At 40.8% G+C, this 21,358-nt stretch overlaps 1 protein-coding gene across 1 annotated transcript in view; it reads left to right on the top strand.

Annotated features, from left to right (window-relative positions):
• The window catches only part of LOC145345358 (CUB and sushi domain-containing protein 1-like), a 1,850,124-nt gene that overhangs the window by 1,398,239 nt on the left and 430,527 nt on the right, over window positions 1-21,358 (top strand). The window contains exons 21-22 of the mRNA XM_080193174.1: window positions 3,615-3,784; window positions 5,991-6,147. Coding sequence (XP_080049300.1) covers window positions 3,615-3,784; window positions 5,991-6,147 — 327 coding nt within the window. The remainder of the gene's footprint in view (window positions 1-3,614; window positions 3,785-5,990; window positions 6,148-21,358) is intronic.

Genomic DNA, 21,358 nt, shown 5'->3' with positions numbered 1-21,358 from the left:
ATGAGGTCAAGTAGGTTTTTCCTTTTTGGTTCCCTCACCATCTTTTACAGGCCCAGTCTGGCAGATATGATCTTTTGGGCTCGACCAACTTAATCAGTATGAGTACTACCAAACCACTCTTGGTGATGGAAATGGAAATCCTCCACTCCAAATACACTTAGTGTCTTTGTTACCTTGAGTATCTCTTTCGAGTGGCATCCCATATGAAGGAGTACTGATAATCAGCAGAAGGTTTTCTTGCCCATATTTTACCTGATGCCTCGAGACTTCATGGAGTTCACAGTTAACACAGAGAACTCCCAGGGCCACTCCCTCTGGATTATGTATCATGCTTCTGCTACCTCTAGTGGATGTGTCCTGGGAATATAATGAAGGTGCTCGATATGTCTCTTGGCTTAAGAGAGCATGGCAATGTAAGATGCTGCTTGACTAGCCCTGTGCGTCAGCTCTCTCGATCTTGGGACAAGTTACCGGATGTTAATGGTTGCAAGGTTGACTGGGCAGAGTATGTCACTGTCATTTCCAGTACCTACAATGATGCTGAGTGGTCCAAACTTCATTATTTTTTGACTTTTCTAGTGATTTAGGATAACTAAGTGGCTTGTTTAGACCATTTTGGGGAACAGTTAAGAGTCAACCACATTGCCGGGGGCATGTCTGGAAACACATGTAGGTCAGCGTGGATAATGATGGCACAATTCCCATTCTGAAACAGTATGAGTGGAACAGATAAGTTTCTGCAACACTCTGGTAGTTCTTTGGCCACCATTATTGAGGCAAATTTTGTATTCCTGATTTATTAATTAGCCAAATTTAAAATTCCACCAGCTGAAATGATGGGACTTGAACTCATATCTTCAAATCATTAAAGCCGTGCCTCTGGATTACTAGCCCACTAATATTACCATCATGCTACCATTCCATTTCTAGTGCAGAGTAGGGAATTTTTATGTATTTAGTTGAGATTAATCCATACATGCATTGTTAGAACTGAACATAAATTGGGCTCATTAAGAAACAGTAAAATATTAAAGTTGCTTACAGGATTCTGCAGAAATTGGAGATTCATAAAATCATCATAGCATCCCTCAGTGCAGAAAAGGCCATTCAGCCCATCGAGTCTGCACCAACTGTCCAACAGAGTATCTTATCCAATCCCTTAACCCTGTGCATTTGTCATAGCTAATCCACCTAACTTCCATATCTTTGGACACAAAGGCGTAATTTAGCATGGGCAATCAACCTAACCTGTACGTTTTTGGAGTGTGGGAGGAACTCGGAGCACTTGGACGAAACCCATGCAGACATGGAGAGAACATGCAAACTCCATGAAGACAGCCACCCAAAACTGGAATTGACCTGGGTCCCCAGAGCTGTGAGGCAGCTGTGCCAACTGGTTTGCTGATTGGTCGCAGTACTTGTCCCACATTGGCCATTCTTGTCGCAAAACCTAGATATGGAACAAATTAACCAGTTTCAGGGAATAGGTTGAGGTTGAGGAATGGAATGCAACCAAACCTGATCTTCTGTCCAGCTGGCTGATGAGTACTTTCTCAGGAGGGAGTAACAGAGAGGAAGGCTGTAATCAGTTCTATTATCTTGCCAGAAATAATCTACCTAGTCATAAATAAGCAACCATACCTGGGTCTCTGAGACCTTTCTCTATGGCTCAGTGCCACATTCTTCAATGCATTCCTCACTAGTTCATTGAGCAGTTTTATAATCTGCTCTTTGTTTTCTCTTTGTGCCACGATATGAATTTATTTTCCAATGTGGTCAAGGAATGGCATATTATGCTCATACATATCTCCCAAATATTCAAAGCATTGTTTTTACAACTGAAGCTATTTTATAAGTACTTTTTTGGATTTTTTTCTACTTAATGGACTCTCCAAAATTTAGCAACAGCCAAGTATTGGAGAAGTTGAATGTTGATGAATGACACAACTTATAGAACTTTTTATCCATGTGTTAATCATGGGTGATGCTCATACATTAAGAGTAGCATTGGCCACATGCATATACTTTGGAGGTCATTACTTAATGTCCTAGCCTACCTTCATTTGCCTGTTGCACCCTGCACATCAGTATAATTATGTGCACTCTGTACGTCAGTGCAATTATGTGCACCAGTTCTGCTGCGCTAACAATGCAATGACCTGTGCCAAGAGCCACTCCAAAGTCAGCCTGCTCAATAGTCCACAGTAGGTTCCAAGACCTGCCTTTCCTTGTGAGTTCATTACTTTCTTCCTTTGCTCAATTGAAAGGGAATGGAACACCTGCTCTATCCAAATTGAATTTAATAGCAGAAAATGGGATTTGGGTTTTCGTCCTCTGACTTCATCAATACATGTTCTAACTACTTAAACTGAGATGGAGTAGCACGCTAGTGCCACAGTGTGGTGGCTATTATTGTCTTCTGCACTGGGAAACTATCAAACAAAAGTATGATTCTTCTCTACAGCTATGGAGAAAAAAATTAAGAAGGAAATTTGTCCCCATTCTGCACGCTAAGCACCTGCTAGCTGCTCAAAGCAGTATTGACAAAGGCTAGAGAGCTGGCTAAACATTCACATTCTTGGCTGTAACCAGTTTGTTTTGATGTGGAGATGCCAGCGTTGGACTGGGGTAAACACAATTAGAAATCTCACATCACCAGGTTAAAGCCCAACAGCTTTATTTGGTAGAAAAGCTTTTGCTACCCAATAAACCTGTTGGACTATAACCTGGTGTTGTGAGACTTCTTAGCAGGAGAGTTGTATGAAAATGTTATTTGATTGTTTAGACTAGAATGGCTAGCAAACTGAAAAAGAAATGAAATCCAAATGGAGTATTAAGTTTATGAAAAAAATTAGTGTACTGCTGGCAGAATGATGACAAATATATTGTGTGCATTTGGCATGTGCACCACATGTGCATTACAAATTTTTAATAGCCCATGCAGTGCTTTACATACACAACAGCGCTCCTAAAGTGAATGTACTCACGCCTACTATAAAAGACAATGTCTAAAGGCCGGGTGGATATCATTCTTATTTCGTCCACCGCAGGCTAGGATTTTTTGTAGTTCCGCAACCCAGAGAGACTGATGGACTTTGCCAACCAACTCCAAAGTAAATACATTCATACAGCATTTTAGCTTTGTTGACAATGAATTGAGCAGCATTGTATGAATGACGGTTGAAGCAGCACGCTCCTGTCTTTATTCTCAGGCACGCTGATAATGGATCTCTTAGACTATGTTTAATAGTTATTTAAAACTTCACATGTTACTATTATGGTTCCAAAATTGTCTTGTTTGCTGCATCATTACCCACAGCTAATCTTGCAGCTAATAAGCTGTATAAATGGTTCATTTTAGTGATTTTTAAATATTATGGTTAATGGTGCTTATGACAGATAAACAAATCACAATTTCCAGTTCAAGTCTTATATTTTGCACTCGCTGTGAGTGTATATGTCCCTCCATAGGAATGGTGTAGGAGATGTTTATGTCAAGCAGCAATTTTAAGTAGTATTGTATAACTGAGTTGTCATTTTGTATCTTTTTTTCTTTCCCCTGTATTTGTTCTAAAGGATATTTTAATTACTTGCACTTTCTATTTGTGACTTAGCTGAATGTGGAGCCTCTGTAACTGCGACGGAAGGCACTCTGTTGTCGCCAAATTATCCAGCCAACTACGAGAACAATCATGAATGCATCTATAGAATTGAGACTCAGCCAGGAAAAGGAATTCACCTTCAAGCCAAGGTGTTTAAACTTCAACAGGGTGATGTTGTCAAGGTAACAGTGACTTCGGCACACATAGCTCCTTTTTGTTTATTTTTCCCCCCAAAAATATCCAATCAAAAGTATTACCCTTGTTGCAGAATTTCAATACTGTATACATGTCGAGATTAAAATTATAAAAGTGAATCATACAGCTGCGTGAACAAACTTGAACGACAAATTGATGAAAGAACTTGTTTCAGACAATGCTTCATTGGTTTTCATCCTTACTTTAGTTGATTGAATTTGTAATGGATTTCATTTCCATTTGAAATATGAGCAATCAAAGTTTTGCCAAAAAATGTGGTAATGAACCATAGCCAGGAAGTTTTCAAGTTCAATTTTGGACCTCAAGAGTTAGGTGACCTTGGCCAAGGTGGTAGCTGAGATTCATATAGCCTTAGAATTCAGAGAAGAAATCTCAAGCCACAGTACATAGACATTCACTCACACCTTTGTCCTTGGTTAGACAACTTGCAAATACTCACAGTCCAATCTTGCTCGAAAGGGAAAAATAATCTTGCATTTGCATCTTTCACATCCTAAGAACATCCTGGACTTCACTTGTCTCCTTTTTGTATGCTTTTACTTATCCTTTTCTGAAGAAGATGATGCCAAGGAATAGATCTAAGAGTAGAATGATCTCTAATATTTCATCAGAAGGGCATGTCTTGGTCTTCTGTGAACAAAACTTTTTTTTGGTGTGGTCTGTTTTGCCTCCTGGATTGTTTTGGAACCAAGTAGTATGTTAACTTAACAATATGATAACAGTGAGTAATGGCATGAACTGACTGTATGTCAAACTGCCCAGGAATAAATGTCTGAGTTTCCATTGCTAGGTTTTTTTTTAACGTACAGCCCATTGGTTATTGTTTGGGAAAAATAATATTGCTGTTATTATCGATGCAATGCTGGACATCTGAATTGAGTTGTAGACAATTTCAATGTGATGAAACCAATATTTCACTCAGTCAAACAAGGAGAGGTGTTAACTAAATTCTTATTATGTTTGCTTAATGGGAATTGATCTGATGCATTCTCTTTTCATTTCTTTGCCAGATTTGCTATAATTACACACATTCTTCCTCTTGTTTCTCTGCAAACTGGGCAGTTCACATCAGATTCATTACAGATCATTGCCTCTCTAAGTCATTTTGTTCTGCTGTTTGGTGTTCAACTGTTGACCAGCAGAAATAGCTTGAGTGAGACAAATGAGGCACTGGCACACCAAGAATTGTATTCTGACCTTAGGGCAGAAAGCAAGAGATATTTACATCTGTGGATGTATTTATTTAACATTAATTGCTAGTAAGTCATCTGTGCCTTAGTTTTTTTCCTTGACTTTCTATCTCCTGAGGCAGCACGAGGCTTTTATTTTCTTCTTTCGCAGCAGTGTTATTGTTCAGGTGGGACACAACATATCTGTCTTCTCTGGTTTGGGACTGAGTTGCTAGGTCTGGAGGTATCATTCCAGGAGATCATGCAGGTTGTGTGTGAGCATCCTGTTTTCTTCCTCTAGTTTTGATGGTTGTTTTGGCATTACTATGTCATCAGCAGGGACAAATCTCTGGATTTGGTGTACGGCTGACCTACTACTCCAACATCGTTTTATCACTCCTGCTCTCTCTCACGTGCTCTCTTCCTCAACTCCCCCCTCCCCCCTCCCCCCTCCCCCCTCCCCCCTTCCCCCTGGGCACTTAACAGACAAAAGGAAATTTTATATCCCTTACCATTGTCATGGTAGAAACCCTTTAATTCATCACAGCTCCTGATACCTCATCCTTTGGTTTGGCATTCATTTTTGTCTGATTACGCTGGTGTGAAGCCTCCTGGAATAATTTGCCATATCAAACATGCAAATGAAATGAAAGTCGTTGAGTGACTTCCTTCTGTTGAGCTTCACACATTGGACCTGATTTTTAATCAGTATTCCGGTGTACGTACCGGCTTCACTCATGCACCGTGTGTATGGTGTGCAGAAGGCGTGCGGTCAGCTGGAAACTAATGTCCTTGTCAGTGTCTTTTTTGGCCTTTTAAAAGCCCTTTTTAGACAGTTCATTATATGTTTCGGTAGTTGCTGAAATTACAGGTTAATACCAATGAGTCACAATTCCCATCATCGTAACAAGTTTGACCAGTATGAACCAAGAATTAGACAAGTTTGAAGTCATTATGAAGTTATTAAGTCGCTTCCAAAAACCTCTATGCCCTCTCATTTTAGGTGTATGATGGAAAAGATAACAGCTTTCGGCGCCTCGGAGTTTTTACTCAATCAGAATTGCTGGGAGTTGTTTTAAATAGCACATCAAACCATATGTGGCTTGAGTTCAATACAAATGGAACTGCAACTGAGCAAGGATTTGAACTGACATTTACAAGTAAGTGAGTGGAATTTATAAAGCAAGATTTGTATTTTGTTGCCCTGTTCATCAGTCGGTGCTGAATATTTAGTGTTTCATAGATGTATTGTGGTGTTGTAAACCATGTACGGATGCTTTAATTTGTGGGATAGATGTAACAAAATTGTAACAATGTTTCTGAACTTTCTACAGCTATAGTGCAGAGGAAACATTGCGTCCAATGCCCACACCCATGTCCCTGTCCCATTCCCACATACATGTAAAGGATTAAAGTAGCATTTCTTACTGTAGCAAAATATAAATAAATTGGCAGTCATGGTGTTTGGTGTATTTCTGCAATAGTCTCTTCAAAACCATATCCACATTGTTGTGTTTACGACATCAACAACTTGCATTTAGAAAACACCTTTAAATATAATAAAACATCTGAAATTTCCTCAAAGGAGTTTTAACAATCAAAATTTGATATTGAGAGATGTAAATTGTTATTAAGACAGATGAGCAAAAGTATTGTCAATGAGATGGGGGTTAAGGAGCATCTTGGGGAGAGAGGGAGAGGGGTCAAAAGGCAGAGTTTAGAGAGGAGCATCTACACTAACGCGACTGATAAAAGTACGATATGTGCAACAACAGGTTAAAATTGGAGGAACACAGATAGTTTGGGGGATTGTAGGACTTGAGGAGGTACAAAAAAGAAAGGGGTGAGATCACGGATTGATTTGAACACTTGGATGAGAATTTTCAAATTGAGCCTGCATAGGTTATTAGACGTATGATTCATGGGTGACCAGGTCTTGTTGCAAGTTCAAATGCAGGTAGCACCACAGTACCAGAATTAATGGTGCCTACAAGTCACTGATAAATAAGATTGTTGTGCATGTGTTTTATGCTGCTAAGCTTCTTGCTTTTTGGGTAGCATTATTTGTAAGTTAGATCCAGATTCAGTGCTGGCACAATATTTTGTTGCCTGCTGGCCTCTGTCTTTTGTTTTGCTGTGTTGTTGGATAATGCAATTTTAGTCATTACTGGGATGATTTTACCTTTTGGTTGGGGTGAGATTGAATTGGTGGCCTATCCTTCACAATCTGATTTTCCTACCCTTTGACTGCAATAGAGAAGCAAATTGGGTGGTTATACAGTGGGCAGCTGATACACTACCATCCGTATTCTACCATCGTTGAAAATAAAAATCAATCTGCTTGTTTGTGTAAAGGAACTCTGGCCTTTTGGCGGGTCCTTTTTTTTGCATCATTTACGAACCTGATTTTCAAAAATTGTTTTGCTATTGGGAGGAATCTCTTCTATCTCTTTGTTTTTTAGCCAAATATTCTTCAGATTTGGTGCATGACAAAATTCCAGAAGAGTGACTTAAAGGTGTGCCTTAGACTTGCACCTTTTTGAGAAGTGCTCTTGCAATTTTAAGGTCTTACCATTTGATTATTGGTGCCTCAGTGAGCTGACGGCATGTTGAACTCAGAATGTTAGAAAAATTGTTGGAGTCTTCTTGAATTAATTGGTGCTTTATTGTCTGATATACGCTAACTTGTATTCAAAATAAGTTTTGACTTTTCTTTTTCAAATCTCAAAGTCTGTCATCAGAATTGACAGAACGTATGAGAGTTTTTTTCCACCTATTTCAAATTGATTACAACCTCCTTGAGCCTTCTTAACATGTGGTGATTAATAAGCAGTTCATTTTGCTGTTTGGATTGTAACTGTTGACATCCATCAAAGTGTGTACACCAATATGCCGTTGCTCATGAGAGATTGGTGAATGATGTCTCTTGTTCTCTGTGCACAACTTTACATTTCAATGTAGTCTAAAAGTTAATTTATTCTCCCATGCATCACCAAAACACTCTATTTCCATCTCTGTAACATTTCTTCAACATCATCCCTGTCTTAGCTTATCTGCTGCTGAAACGTTTGTCCATGCATTTTTGCCAGACAATTTCTGTGCACTCCTAACTTGACAATGATGTCCTGTCCTTTGTAAACTTGAGGGCACTCAGGCCTCTGCTTTCCATGTCCGAACTTGCATTAAGACCTGTTCACCCCAGTGCTCATTGATCTGGTCCCTCTGCGATGCTGTGCCTCAATTGGCTCATTGTTAGCTCCTTGTTTTCAAATCCCTCCTCTTCCTAGCCCATCTTTATCTGCAATCCTTTCCAATCTTCTGAAATCCACGCTGCTCGAGTCTTTTGAACATTCCCAATTTTATTTCCTCCACTACTGGGGGCTGCACCTTCAGCTGCCAAGGCCCTCAGTTTAGGAATCCCTGCCCTAAACCTCCCAATTTTCTGCCTCTCTTTTCCTCCTTCAAGATGCTGCTTGAAACCAATTTGCTATTAATCTATCCTACATCCATATCTCCTCATGTAGCTCGATTTTGAATTTTGTTTTGTTATGCTGCTATAAAGTGCTTTGGGGTGTTTTCTTACGTTTGAGGCATCAAATTAATACAAGTTATTATTATCAGTATAACTAACTATTCATTCTACATTGGGCAAAAGCCCATTCAATTTGCCAACTGTTTTTCTCTGGTTGAAAAATGTTGAAATATACTTTGCTGTATGAAGCTATTTTGCATTTATTGTCAATGATTTCTTCATTTATTCCAGAAGCTTGCTGAGTGTTGGTCATTCCAATCTTAAATAGAGGTGCAAATATTGCAGTAATCAATATACTTATATGTTTTATACTTAGTATTGCTCCTAGCTATATGTCAATTAACATGACATTCATATCACCTTTTCTAATTGTATAATACAGAAATTTTCTGCTAAATGCATCAACAACAATGCGTCATGCCCTTTATTCAGATGATAGAAAATTCATATTTTTGAAAATGCAGCATCAGCTTTTGGAGCATTATTTAAACATTTTTTTTTCAAAACAGTTTCCTTGACATATTTTGCCTCAAGGCTTATTTTTAATGGCTGTGAGTTTTTTTACACAAACTGAGCATCAGTTCTCTCTTTCATTCTGTTAGAAATCTTGATGTGTAAGGCACAAACTGTCTTCCTTCCATTGGACTTGCTCCAAGTCCTAAGTACTTGCTTATTGATGTTGAAGTGTTTTCGTACTAATGATTGAGAAGTAATCTTTCTGACCGTACGTGGATCTTATCTTGGCGACAAAGTAAAGAAAGTAAACATAAAAGAAGTGGTGTGAACCTTTTATAACCTGAGAAAACTGGAGACGAAAGAGAGTCATTCTCAGAATTTTCTGCATTTCTTTTTTGTTCAGGGGAGAAAGAATTTTAAGAACTACTTCGCCTTCGAAGAAACTTTTTGTTCCAATTCATCTCCACCGTGATTGAGTCAAATGTTCCACTTTTCACATTTTGAGCTTAATTTTATTCTTGTTTATCTTGAAGCAATTTATTTTTCTTTAACGGAGCTTCCAATTTCTGATCAGAATTCTGTGGCTCTTACGCTTTGGACTTAAATGTCATCTGCCAAAACAACGACTTAGGAAACACAAGCAGTTATCTGTATCTTCCAAATGGTTTTACAGGTCTCATTTCTTCATCAAACGTAACACGTCAAAAGTAATAATAGTGCACCTGAAAACATGAATGTTTGTTTTTGTTTCACCCTTTCAGACAGAACATCATTTATTGAGCAGACTGAGGGCTTTGTTCCGTTGATTTGGATTCATGCATTAATGCACTTTATCATTCTCCTTCATTGTCACTACCATTAAAGAGTTCCAGTCATTTAGAACACTGGTGTAGGAACTTTTCTCATTAAATCATTAAACTCTTTATGCAGCTAAAGATTGGCAACTATGCAGATAGAATTTAGAGATTGATTTGAATGGAGTTGAAAGTACCAGTAACTTTCTTTTGTGTTAAAAGGAGCTGCAAGTATCAGCAACACAGAAAATGATTTGTGTGTGAGAAATAAACTAACTCTTTCACTTGATGTTGGGCTTGCTCTGCAAATTATTTATGGAGGATTTACACATTCCAAACTTAAGGGTTGGAGAAGAAATGCCACTATTTATTAAGGGAGAAATCGAAAATCAGAAAACATCTCATTGATTATGGATGGGTAGTGAGAGAAAAAAATCAAAGCTGGCCAAATTAACCCTCATTGTCCAAAACAATATAATGGTTTTATACAGATACAAAAAAATTCAAGAGAATGCAGGCAAGAAATTGGGCTCATTTTGGATACTGTGGATGCCCTTAGAACTCCAAAATGCTGTATGTCGACTACTGGGACAACTTACACTGGACTATGCGGTGTTAGTGTGCACAGTTAACAGAATCCAGAAATATGCAGAACAAGTAGATGATGACATTGATCAACATATACTGATATGCAGTTTGATTTTAGAGCTCAGTGTCCCCATCCCCACCTTCTTGGAATCCATACAACTGAACACGCATATTCAGATAGGAGGACCCGCGAATGGCATTGTGGGTCAACTCACAGCACATGGACTGCAGCGATTCAAGAAGGCAGCTCACCACCACTTTCTCAAGGGCAACTAGGGATAGGCAATAAATGCTGACCAGCCGGTGACGCCCATGTTCCATGTATGAATAAGAATAAAAGAAACAGGGATCATCAGTTACTTTCAGGTTTGCTGCTGATTGATTTCTATTGGCTTTTGCCCTTATAAAAGTCTTTGATACTTTCCATTGCTGTTTCAAGTTGCACAAGCCTCAGGGTGTGAGTGGTTGGTAGATGCTGAAGGATCTTCGTTGACTTCAAAGTAGATGAATAGAACAAGACTTGGCAAGGTAACATAAAGCTGAATAGCTGTTGGAAGAGGGAGGAAAGGAAAGAGCTTTCAATGGGGGAATGCATCAATCCATGATGTTCAAGGAACAATTCTCTGAGATAAACATCAGTGAAGAACAACATGTTTGATCTTGAGGCAGATCTCACTTCATAGCCTGTAAATTTGATCTTAAATGAGGATGTCCTCACTGGAATCTGCCGCTTGGTACAGCCAGACCTGCAATCCCAGCAAAGGGCAAGAATCTCTCTTCTATTCCATTCTCTCTTTGCAGAATCATAGTATCTTTATGCTGCATGAGGGAAGCATTTGGCCCATCCAGTCTACACTAGTTTGCTGAAAAAACATTCTACTTTGCTTAATCCCTGTAACCTTCAACATTCTTTCTTTCCAGATAGAAATCCAACTCCCTTTTGAATACCTTGATCGAACCTGCTCTCTCAATCCACTCAGGAAGTTAATTCGAAATTCCAACCACACTCTGAGTGAAAGTATGTTTTCTTACAGCACTTCAACTCTTCTTGCCCAATCTGTTGAATCTGTGCCCTTTAATTCTTTTTATACTCTTGAGAGGGAACAGTTCTTCACTAATTACCCTGTCCAGACCAGTCAGAATCTTGAATACCTCTATCAAGTCCCCCCTCAGCCTTTTATTCTCCAAGGAAAATCGACAGTCGGATAATAGACTAGCAAACAAAGAGAGGATCTGGATTCCTGGGATTGTATGTTTTTCCATGATGTCCCATCCAACTCACCTTGTGGGTGCCAAACTTTGTCAAATACTGTAACGAAAAATGATGTAAATCCAAATGATGGAGAGCATAGATAGGGAATTGTGCCTGGTATCATTGCAACAGTCATGATGCCTTTGTTTCCTGGCAGGCAGAAGAAGGCTATCTGGACAGCCATTTTTGTTGTGGTAAAGTACTCATTCAAGTATAATACCGCTACTTAAAACTCCAATTGGCCATTCACCACAAGCCCATCACAGGGTCTGCTTGGCTACAATAAAATGTCCCCATAGAATGAATATTATAAACCAAATTGACAAGTGAATCATGCCATAGTATGTATACAAATGTAATTGAATCAACCTTGTACATTTTCTTAGCGGCTGTCTTCTGTGTGTCGTTGCCTGATCGAGTGCTGCTATGGAGTGCCACCCCAATGTTTGCAGCTTGATTAGTGGAAGGCTATTGACTTGCAGTGACGAAGACTACCAGTTGTCTTGGAGGAACTCTGGGCCAGAGGGGCTCATTTGCGTAGGGCATCATTTCAGCATAAGTGGCAGCATTTTGGGCTGGCTGCCTAACAGGCGACAGCAAATATGCTGGAGGAGTGGCAGAGGTAAGGCATTAAGTACTGTCTTCCTCAGAGAGGGCAGTAGGTTCCTGATCCCTGGCGTCACTGCCTCAGGAAATCGAGCAATTTGTTGGCGGGTGAGCTTGCTGGGCTGTTGTGCTGCACTGTATGTCCATTCACACACTGCAATGCACAATCAAGATGGCAGCAGTCTGAATGACAGTGGCCTCAGTTTCCTTTACAGGACTCAGTGTTGTGTGGCTGTTACTTGTACTGCCTAAATGCGCCTTGTAACAGGAGATACAAAGAATGTAGCAAAACTTAAAGTTTAGAAGCCATCAGCATTTAAAGGGGCATTTCGCAGGATGTGAATCTCCCTGTAATCAGATTAGCAGCTGTAGACCGACCAGAAGAATACATAATCCTGCTAGCAGGGAACATCTTAGTTAAACAATTGCACTATCCAGGGGAGGCAAAGATATGTTAATCTTTTAGAACTACAGAAGCTGAGGGGACGTACTGCCGATACACCAGAGGGAACCATCAAGGGGAAAAATAGTATAATTGTGCTGAAGCAAGGAGACAATATCCATCTAGCAGGCTGAGAGGCAGATTTCACTTAATAGCCTGTAACTGAGTTCCAGCAAGCACACCAGAAGCAAGCTAAGATATTCATGGAGGCAGTTAAAATCATATCTTTGCTGAACCTGTGGACAGTTCTCAAAATAACTCCCCAAATGTGTGCAGTGTGTGAACTGTTAAGTGGCCTTTACGTATAGACATATTGAATTGGATGTTGCTTGAGAAGAGAAAAGTCCTGAAAAGGTCAGATCTCATACTTGGATCGTAAAGGATAAATGCTACATCAACCATGTGGGTGTGGCGAATAGTTCCTATACATCAATGTCCCATTTGAATCAGAGAATAGAATCCCTACAGTGCAGAAGAAGGCCATTTGGCCCATCACACCTGCACCATCGACAATCCCACCTAGGTCCTATCCATATAACTCCACATATTTACCCTGCGCATCCCCCGACATTAAGAGGCAATTTAACGTGGCCAATCAATCTAATCCACACATCTTTAGACTGTGGCTGGAAACCGGAGCACCTGAGGGAAACTCAAGCAGAATGTGCAGTCATCCAAAGTCAGAATTGAACCCTGGCCCCTAGTGCTATGAGGCAGCAGTGCTAAACACTGTGCCACAGTGTCCTTTCTTTATTGTAAGAAAATGTCTTCAGTCAGCGTTATACTGCAACTGGGCTGCTTACTATTTTCATTGGGTCTTGCACGTGACTCCTCACATTGTTCCTGTAAACAAAATTATGTACCACCATGAATTGGTGTCCCAGGTTGGGACAACCTCGCAGGTAACATCAGCTGGGTTTGTGACAGTACTGTATAGAAGCTGCACCACAGGTTACCAAATATTGCATCAATATTTGTTTCATATGTGTGAAAACGGAGATCTCATCCACTTCTGTTCTGGAAAGGAAGGGCTGCAACCTTTGCATAAATACCTGTGCAAGGTTGGTGCTAGATTCCTCCTGTTCCTTCCTTGACTGTGAACACAGCCTCCCTTTGCAAGCTGTCCAATGCACGAAGCATTCTGTTGTGCATATCCATCAGAGTTTTCTCTGTGGGCTACCCTATCAAAGAACTCGGCTGAATCTTCTGCAGCAAATCCAGTTATCCACCTCACCCTCCAGTGAACTTGTCTATCGTTTCCCCTACCCTGGGTGCAGTCTACTTATAACTAATGTCACGCCATGTGTTGATCCCACTTCTAATCTGTCCTCTCAGATACAGACAGTGAAATGGAATGAAAATTAAACTTTGAAGCCAGAATTCAGCACAGCATATTTCAGAAAGTGTAATTGTGGAGACTTTCCTTTTTCCAGTGTAACAAATTCTTACTCCATAAATTAAAAAAAAATCCAAAGATAAGGAAAATATAGAGCAGTGGCCAACTTGTTGCCTACCAAAGGGCGTGCAAGTCAAATTGTGAAATGCTCAACTTTTATTTTGGTGAAAAACAATTTTTCTGTCTTTCCAACTCCACGTCATTTTTGTGTGGCCTTTCCATGTGCAAAGAAAACAGCCATGCTCTCCTTCCAATGTCAGGGTTCCCATTGTAAGGATCAAAGGAGCATTGTATTTCCTCCTTTGCGCTGTTTTGGATGCCTGAAAAAATTTACCTCACAGAGACCACTGAGTGAAGCCTTCTGAATATCCTGAAAGCTGAGTTTAAAATATTTTAACAACCTCAAATGAGTACTGGATCTTTATTGTCGGGCTCTGTCCTACAAAACTAACTTAACCATTACCTGAATCACCATTTTGGAAGTGTTGAAATGCATTATAAGAGTTTGACCCATTGGGGAAATGGCCAGTGTACATTACAAACGTAGAAAATACGTTAGTATACGTGCCTTGTAATTTTTGAAACTGGCTTTAAATGCATATAGAGCTCTGATTGTAAAAAGAACATCCCCTATTTTTGAAATGTTAAAAAAAACTAACCACCTGTTTTCTCCATTGAGTGGAAGGCAAACCTTGGGACATTGGTTCTTCCCATTTCAGGCTTAAGCAGTTGTAATCACGCTTTGGCGTCTGTGACCAATATGAATGCTTGGTTGAGTTACAAAGCTAAACGGCTGCCCAGTTATGTTGACACAGTTGAAAGATGAAGAACTGACAGTTTTACAAGGCTGTCATAACATACTCAGCCTTTGATATGCTTTCAGAGTGCGCGGGTGTTTATTTATGCAACTAAATGGTTATTTGAAAGGTTAACTTTTATTTCAATGGAGAAGTTGTTTTGCTATATCCATGAAAGACCCTTGAATGGAAGCTTTATTACATTGGCGTAGAATCTTAGAACTCCTACAATGCAGAAGGAGGTCATTTGTCCCATTGAACCAGTACCGACTCACTGAAAGAGCATCATATCCAGGCCCACTTCACCCCCAACCTATCCCTGTAACCCTACGCACTTACCATGGCTAATCCACCTAACCCCAACACCTTTGGACACTAAGGACAATTTAGCCTGGCAAATCCACCTAACCTGCACATCTTTGGACTACATGAAGAAACCTGAGCAACCTGAGGAAACCCAAGCAGATATGGAGAGCACCTGTAAACTCCACACAGACAGTCACCCAAGGCCTAAACCGAACTGGGTCCCTGGCACTGAGAGACAACAATGCTAGCCATCTTGCTGCCTTTTTTTTGTTACCTTTAATAACCCCACCAATACAATTTCACTCTCCAAATCTATTACTTACGGGGCGAAAAACTGCAGCAGGCGACGGTGCAGAGGGACCTCGGGGTCCTTGTGCATGAGTCGCAAAAACCCAGCTTGCAGGTGCAGCAGGTGGTCAGGAAGGCGAATGGGATGCTGGCCTTCATAGCGAGGGGAATTGAATATAAAAGTAGGGAGGTCTTGCTGCAGCTGTATAGGGCATTGGTGAGGCCGCAGCTGGAGTACTGTGTGCAGTTTTGGGCGCCGCACCTGCGCAAAGATATTTTGGCCTTGGAGGGAGTGCAGAGGAGGTTTACTAGGCTGATACCGGAGTTGAGGGGGTTGAGCTATGAGGAGAGGCTGAATAAACTGGGCTTGTACTCGTTAGAGTTTAGAAGAATGAGGGGAGATCTCATTGAGACGTATAAGATGATGAATGGGATGGATAGGATAGAGGTGGAGAGACTCTTCCCGCTCAAAAAAGACAGTAGGACTAGGGGGCACAGCCTCAAGATAAAAGGGGGGCAGTTTAGAATGGAGTTGAGGAGGAACGTCTTCACTCAAAGGGTGGTGAATCTCTGGAATTCTCTGCCCGTTGAAGTGGTGGAGGCTGCCTCGCTAAATATTTTTAAGACGCGGGTTGATAGGTTTTTGATAAGAGAGGGGATTAAGGGTTATGGGGAGAAAGCGGGAAAGTGGAACTGAGCAGCGACAGATCAGCCATGATCTTATTGAATGGCGGGGCAGGCTCGAAGGGCTAGATGGCCTACTCCTGCTCCTATTTCTTATGTTCTTATGTTCTTATCTTTTAATATCCCACCCAGTCTAAACACTCACTCTCCACACTGTTTAATATTCCATCCCGTTGAATCCCACTCTCTCCCTCATTCTCTGCACCCTTTAATATCCCAACCAGTTGAATTATTTTGTACACCTGCATTTAAAATAATTCCAATCGCATGCTTCCTGAGGATTATATATTGTGGATTCTGGGTGAGTGTAATGTGGGAACAACTCAAATGATTGAGGAAATCTTAACATGCTGGTACAAAACTTGTGTGAATATATTACCGGACAAGTAACTTAGTAAAACCTGGTAAAAGTCTCTTATGCTCTTGTTGGACTGAAAATAATGATGAAATTCTCAGCTTCAATTACTTGGTATTTATAATCTATGTCCGAGCTCTTTAACTGGATGTCTCAAAATGCAAATTTTCTCAGAACTTTTCTAGTTAGAGATTAGATTGCTTGCCATTTTATTGGAATGATAAAATGTTGATAATTGATTGTACTGTGGCAGCTTTCCTGGAGCTGATCATTTTGTTTTTCTAACTTAAGCACCTTTTTTCATTTGATATGGTGACATAAATCAGGATCATGTCAACTAATCCTAACCATTAAATCATTTCAAGGCAATAGATATATTTCTGACTTCAAAAAAACACTGGTTAAAGGGATGTGGGGAACAGGAAAAGAGGTGGATTTGAGACCAGGGAAAGATCAACCGTGATCTAATTAAATGGGGAACAGGCTTGAAGGGCCAAATTATGTACTCCTGCTTCTAATTTCTATGTTCTTGTGTTCCTATGTTCCAGTTTCAGAATACTTAGTTGAAAGCCACATGAACCCAGAGAAGGTTAACTAGCTTCAAGTGTCTTTTCTCTGTTTTCTTTGATATCTCCTTTTAACCAACTTTAATAGATTCAGAGTGAGCTCCTCCCAAAACGATGTAGCCTTTTTACTCAGTTAATTTAGATAATTAACTAGAAAATTCTTCACAGCTTCAAAATATATTGTGTTCACAGTCATCCCTATGTTTTATCTCTGGCTCTGAAGGAACAGTCAGGAAACTGTTAACTGGAGAAACAAATTTACATCAATATTAATCCAAGGATGTTTTTTGATACCACTTGTCAAATTGCAATCCAATTTCAGCTACAGTGTATTGTAATGGGGTGATCAGCCAGTTGTCTGACATCTAAGCAATTGACTGAGAGGCAATTGAATTTTAACATTTGTGATGGATTCATGATCATAGTCCTTGCCTGCCTACCTCGTGTTCAGTATCTATTACTGAGCTTGCCGACTCTGCGGTAGTGATTCTTTCAAGCTCCCTTTCAAAATGACCAAAACGTTTGGGTTAAATTTACTGTCAGAATTGTAATTATGTGGTTGATCCAAAAAGATGATTTTCAAAATTGCACTGACTTTGAATCCTAGCAGAGCAATTACTCAAAGCAATTGGGCGGAAATTTCCTCAAAAAAACAACTAAAGCTAGAATTTTCTGGCTGTTCATGCTCGAACAGTGCAGCAAGCAAAGAAGGAGAAGTTGCCACACAGCCAAACCTCCAATCACTGCAACAGGACCAGAAAATTCGACCCAAAGTGCCGGAACAGCGATAAAACCAAAGCCATCCACTATGGTTTGTCAGGCACAATCCAGACCACATTTGAACATAAGAAATAGGAGCAGGAGTAGGCCATCTAGCCCTTCGAGCCTGCCCCGCCATTCAATAAGATCATGGCTGATCTGTCGTGGCTCAGTTCCACATTCCCGCCCTCTCCCCATAACCCTTAATCCCCTCTCTTATCAAAAACCCATTAACCGGCGTCTTAAAAATATTTAGCGAGGCAGCCTCCACCACTTCAACAGGCAGAGAATTCCAGAGATTCACCACCCTTTGAGTGAAGAAGTTCCTCCTCAACTCCGTTCTAAACTGCCCCCCCTTTATCTTGAGGCTGTGCCCCCTAGTCCTACTGTCCTTTCTGAGCAGGAAGAGTCTCTTCAGTCATTTGTGGGAGATTCAGTCATTTGTGGGAGAGGGGTGTGTTGCATGCTAATTCTGGGAAGGGCAGAGCCTAAACACACAGTGAGTGCTCGGGCCCCGTTTTGGAAGGGTGCCCTGGTCTCTGTGTACTGGCAAAACCCTCTCCCTCCCCCATCAACATGCTCCTCCCCAACATAGATCATCGGCAATGGGGCCTTCCCAATGGGTCCCCCTTAAAGACCCCTGACGTGCCCCCATCATGGTCCACTTCTGAATGCCCCCCGTTTGTACGACCATTCCTGCATAGACCCCTGCATAGCAACCCCACTCCTCCACCCCCCCCCCCGCCCCGTCATAGGCCCCAACCCCTTGGTGCTTCTCCATCACACTGGCAGTCCCCAACTGGCACTGCCATTGTGCCTGGTGAGCACTGCCTTAAACGCATTATCCAGCCACGTCCCCAAGGACTCTGAGCCCCCCAGCGTGACAATCTTGCGTGGCCCAAAGATCAATAAGTCCTGGGAGCTGGGGTAATCCAGTGTTGAATGGGCTATGCATAGTTAAATACAACTTTAGATATGTTAATTGGCTTTGTGCCCTTTCTGGGCGTGATCCGGTTTGCATCTTTAGAAAGGAATTGGGATGATTGTAAACTGTTCGGTGCCAGGCATGAAACCAATTTTTAGGTCTCCAGTGAGGTCAGAAAACCACCCTTTTGTGTGATAGTATGATCATCTGTAAGTTTGGCACTTAGTAATTTGAAGCAGTCATTATTTTGGGCGTTATGAAGGGAAGGAGAAATTCATTGTAGAATATATAGGGGGTATATTTTGAAATTATTTGTCTCGATTACAATTTTGCATCTTAAGTAGAATTTGCCTTATCACAAGTTCAATTGTAATCAAGGGAATTAAAATCAGAGAGCGAATGATGCACTCTGCCAAATTACTGCCCAGGCTGTGAAGAAAAGATTCTCCCCCACTGTATCTGATACTGTTGTTGTGTTGTTTATGTTTCCTGAATAAGATGTGGATTTTGCTTTTGCTACAACAGTGTTGTTTTCGCTCTACAGGAGACCAACCTTTATTGCTGACGCTAGTTGTATTTTCTAACAGGATTGATTTGTTTGTTCGACTCTTTTGTCTATTTTCTGAAGAGGTTAAGTTAATCAGCAAAACAAGTCAATCAGTGTTAATGAGAATTACACTGAACACAAACCAGAGAATGTGGTTAGGATGGGATGTCTCAGAATAAAACTGCTTTGCAATCTGTGTTTTTGAGGGGAAAAACACAGTGACTGATTTATCAGTTCATTTGCCTGGAACACATTGAGAAAAGGGAGAGAATTGTTTTGCTCCAAGCCCTCTAACTGACTGGAGCACGACTATCTTTAGGAATCTTATTACAAAGGTTTCCAAGATGGTGGGCACAGCGTGTGGACTTGGTCAGTGCATCGGCATTTAGCTCATTTCATTACTCTCTACTAACTTATTTACAATGAAAATAGCACACACACCCTCATATTCTCCATTGCCCTGATTTATCTGTGAACAATGAGCTGACCCACTGCACCCTTTTTATTCTCATCAAGTTGAAGAATATCAATATAGACAATTGAAGTACTTAGCTTTTCAAGCATCCTTTGTCAGTATCTACCAAACTGGCAGAATATTGCAGGACAAAGCTTTAAATAAATGCTTACAAATAAGGCCACTCTTCAATCTTGATGTGCTTAATGGGCAGCATTGTAGCACAGTGGTTAGCACTGCTGCCTCACAGTGCCAGGGACTTGGTTTCAATTACAGTTTCGGGACACTGGCTGTGTGGCATTTGCACATTCTCCCGTGTCTGCATGGGTTTCCTACGGGTGCTCCGGCTTCCTCCGTAGTCCAAAGATGTGCGGGTTGAGTTGATTGGCCGTGCTAAATTCACTCTAGTGTCAGAGGGATTAGCAGGATAAATATGTGGGGGTTAGGGGATTAAGGCCTGGGTGGGATTGTGGCCGGTGCAGACTTGATGGGCCAAATGGCCTCCTTCTGCACTGTAGGAATTCTATGATTTATTCAGTAACGTGAAGCACTTGTGAAAGTAACACAAAGTCGGTCTCCTGGGAGGTACTAAATTAGCACGCACTCATCACATGCCTGTTTGATACATATCCAATTCAGGGAATGCCATAGCCACTTGACTCAATTCTTTCTAAAGTTAAAAAAAAGCAGGATTTGCTGAGGGTACACGATCATATAGGTGGCAAGTTTCAACATTTTCCTCACAAAGCTTCATCATTTACATGTGCACATATGTTTATTTCCCCTCCCTCTTTCTCTCAAACTGAGGGAGCTCATTCAGCCTGCCGCGCACAGTAAATCTCAATGAGCAAGACTGTTCTGTTTAATGTTTCCAGTACCTATGTACAGAACAAGTAAGACCATCTGCTCCATGGAACATGTCATCATCAATACATTGCACAGAAAGGGCACGCCACCAGCAATGTCCTTTCCAACTTTGCACACATCTGGAGAATACCACTGGGTAGGTCATAAACATAGTTTTTATAATGCGTCTTACCACACACGCCAGCACAGGTCTGTGCATGCCACAAATTCATGTGTCATGCAAGTTGAAGAATTCCTTTTGGATTCAGCGGTACAACTTCAGATATTGAAGCTGACATACATCATTATGATTGTGGATGGAGCTATGAACCATCTATTTGCAGACAAACACTCATATCTCAGACATTTCTGCATAGCTATAGGAGCTATGAGGTAGCTTACCACTTGAGGTAGAACTGATTAAGCCCACATTCCTGCCTTGGTTGCCAACTTTCTACGGTATGAGAATTTCATGGGGTTGGAGTCTTAATTATTATTTAGCAAATTTAAAGCCATTTGATAGCCAGTTCTCTTGATGAGTGTAAGACAATTGGTCTGCCACTCTGTCTGTCGTGGGGACTCTCCTCGATAATGTAGTGCATTGTTTGTGTCTCTTCATTCATGGAAATGTTAAAACCTGAGAGCTGTTGACAGGGTGGATGTGGAGAAGATGTTTCCTCTTGTGGGAGAATCTAGAACTAGGGCATCACTGTTTTAAAAATCATTTAAGATGGAGATGAGGAGAATTTATTTCTCTGATAGTTCTGAGTCTTTGGAA

The sequence above is a fragment of the Carcharhinus amblyrhynchos genome, chromosome 7 (genome assembly GCF_965287045.1).
Source record: "Carcharhinus amblyrhynchos chromosome 7, sCarAmb.v2.hapA, whole genome shotgun sequence".
Classification (NCBI taxonomy): domain Eukaryota; kingdom Metazoa; phylum Chordata; class Chondrichthyes; order Carcharhiniformes; family Carcharhinidae; genus Carcharhinus; species Carcharhinus amblyrhynchos.
Note: the sequence above shows the minus strand (reverse complement) of the source record. Positions and strands in the feature narration are given on the sequence as shown.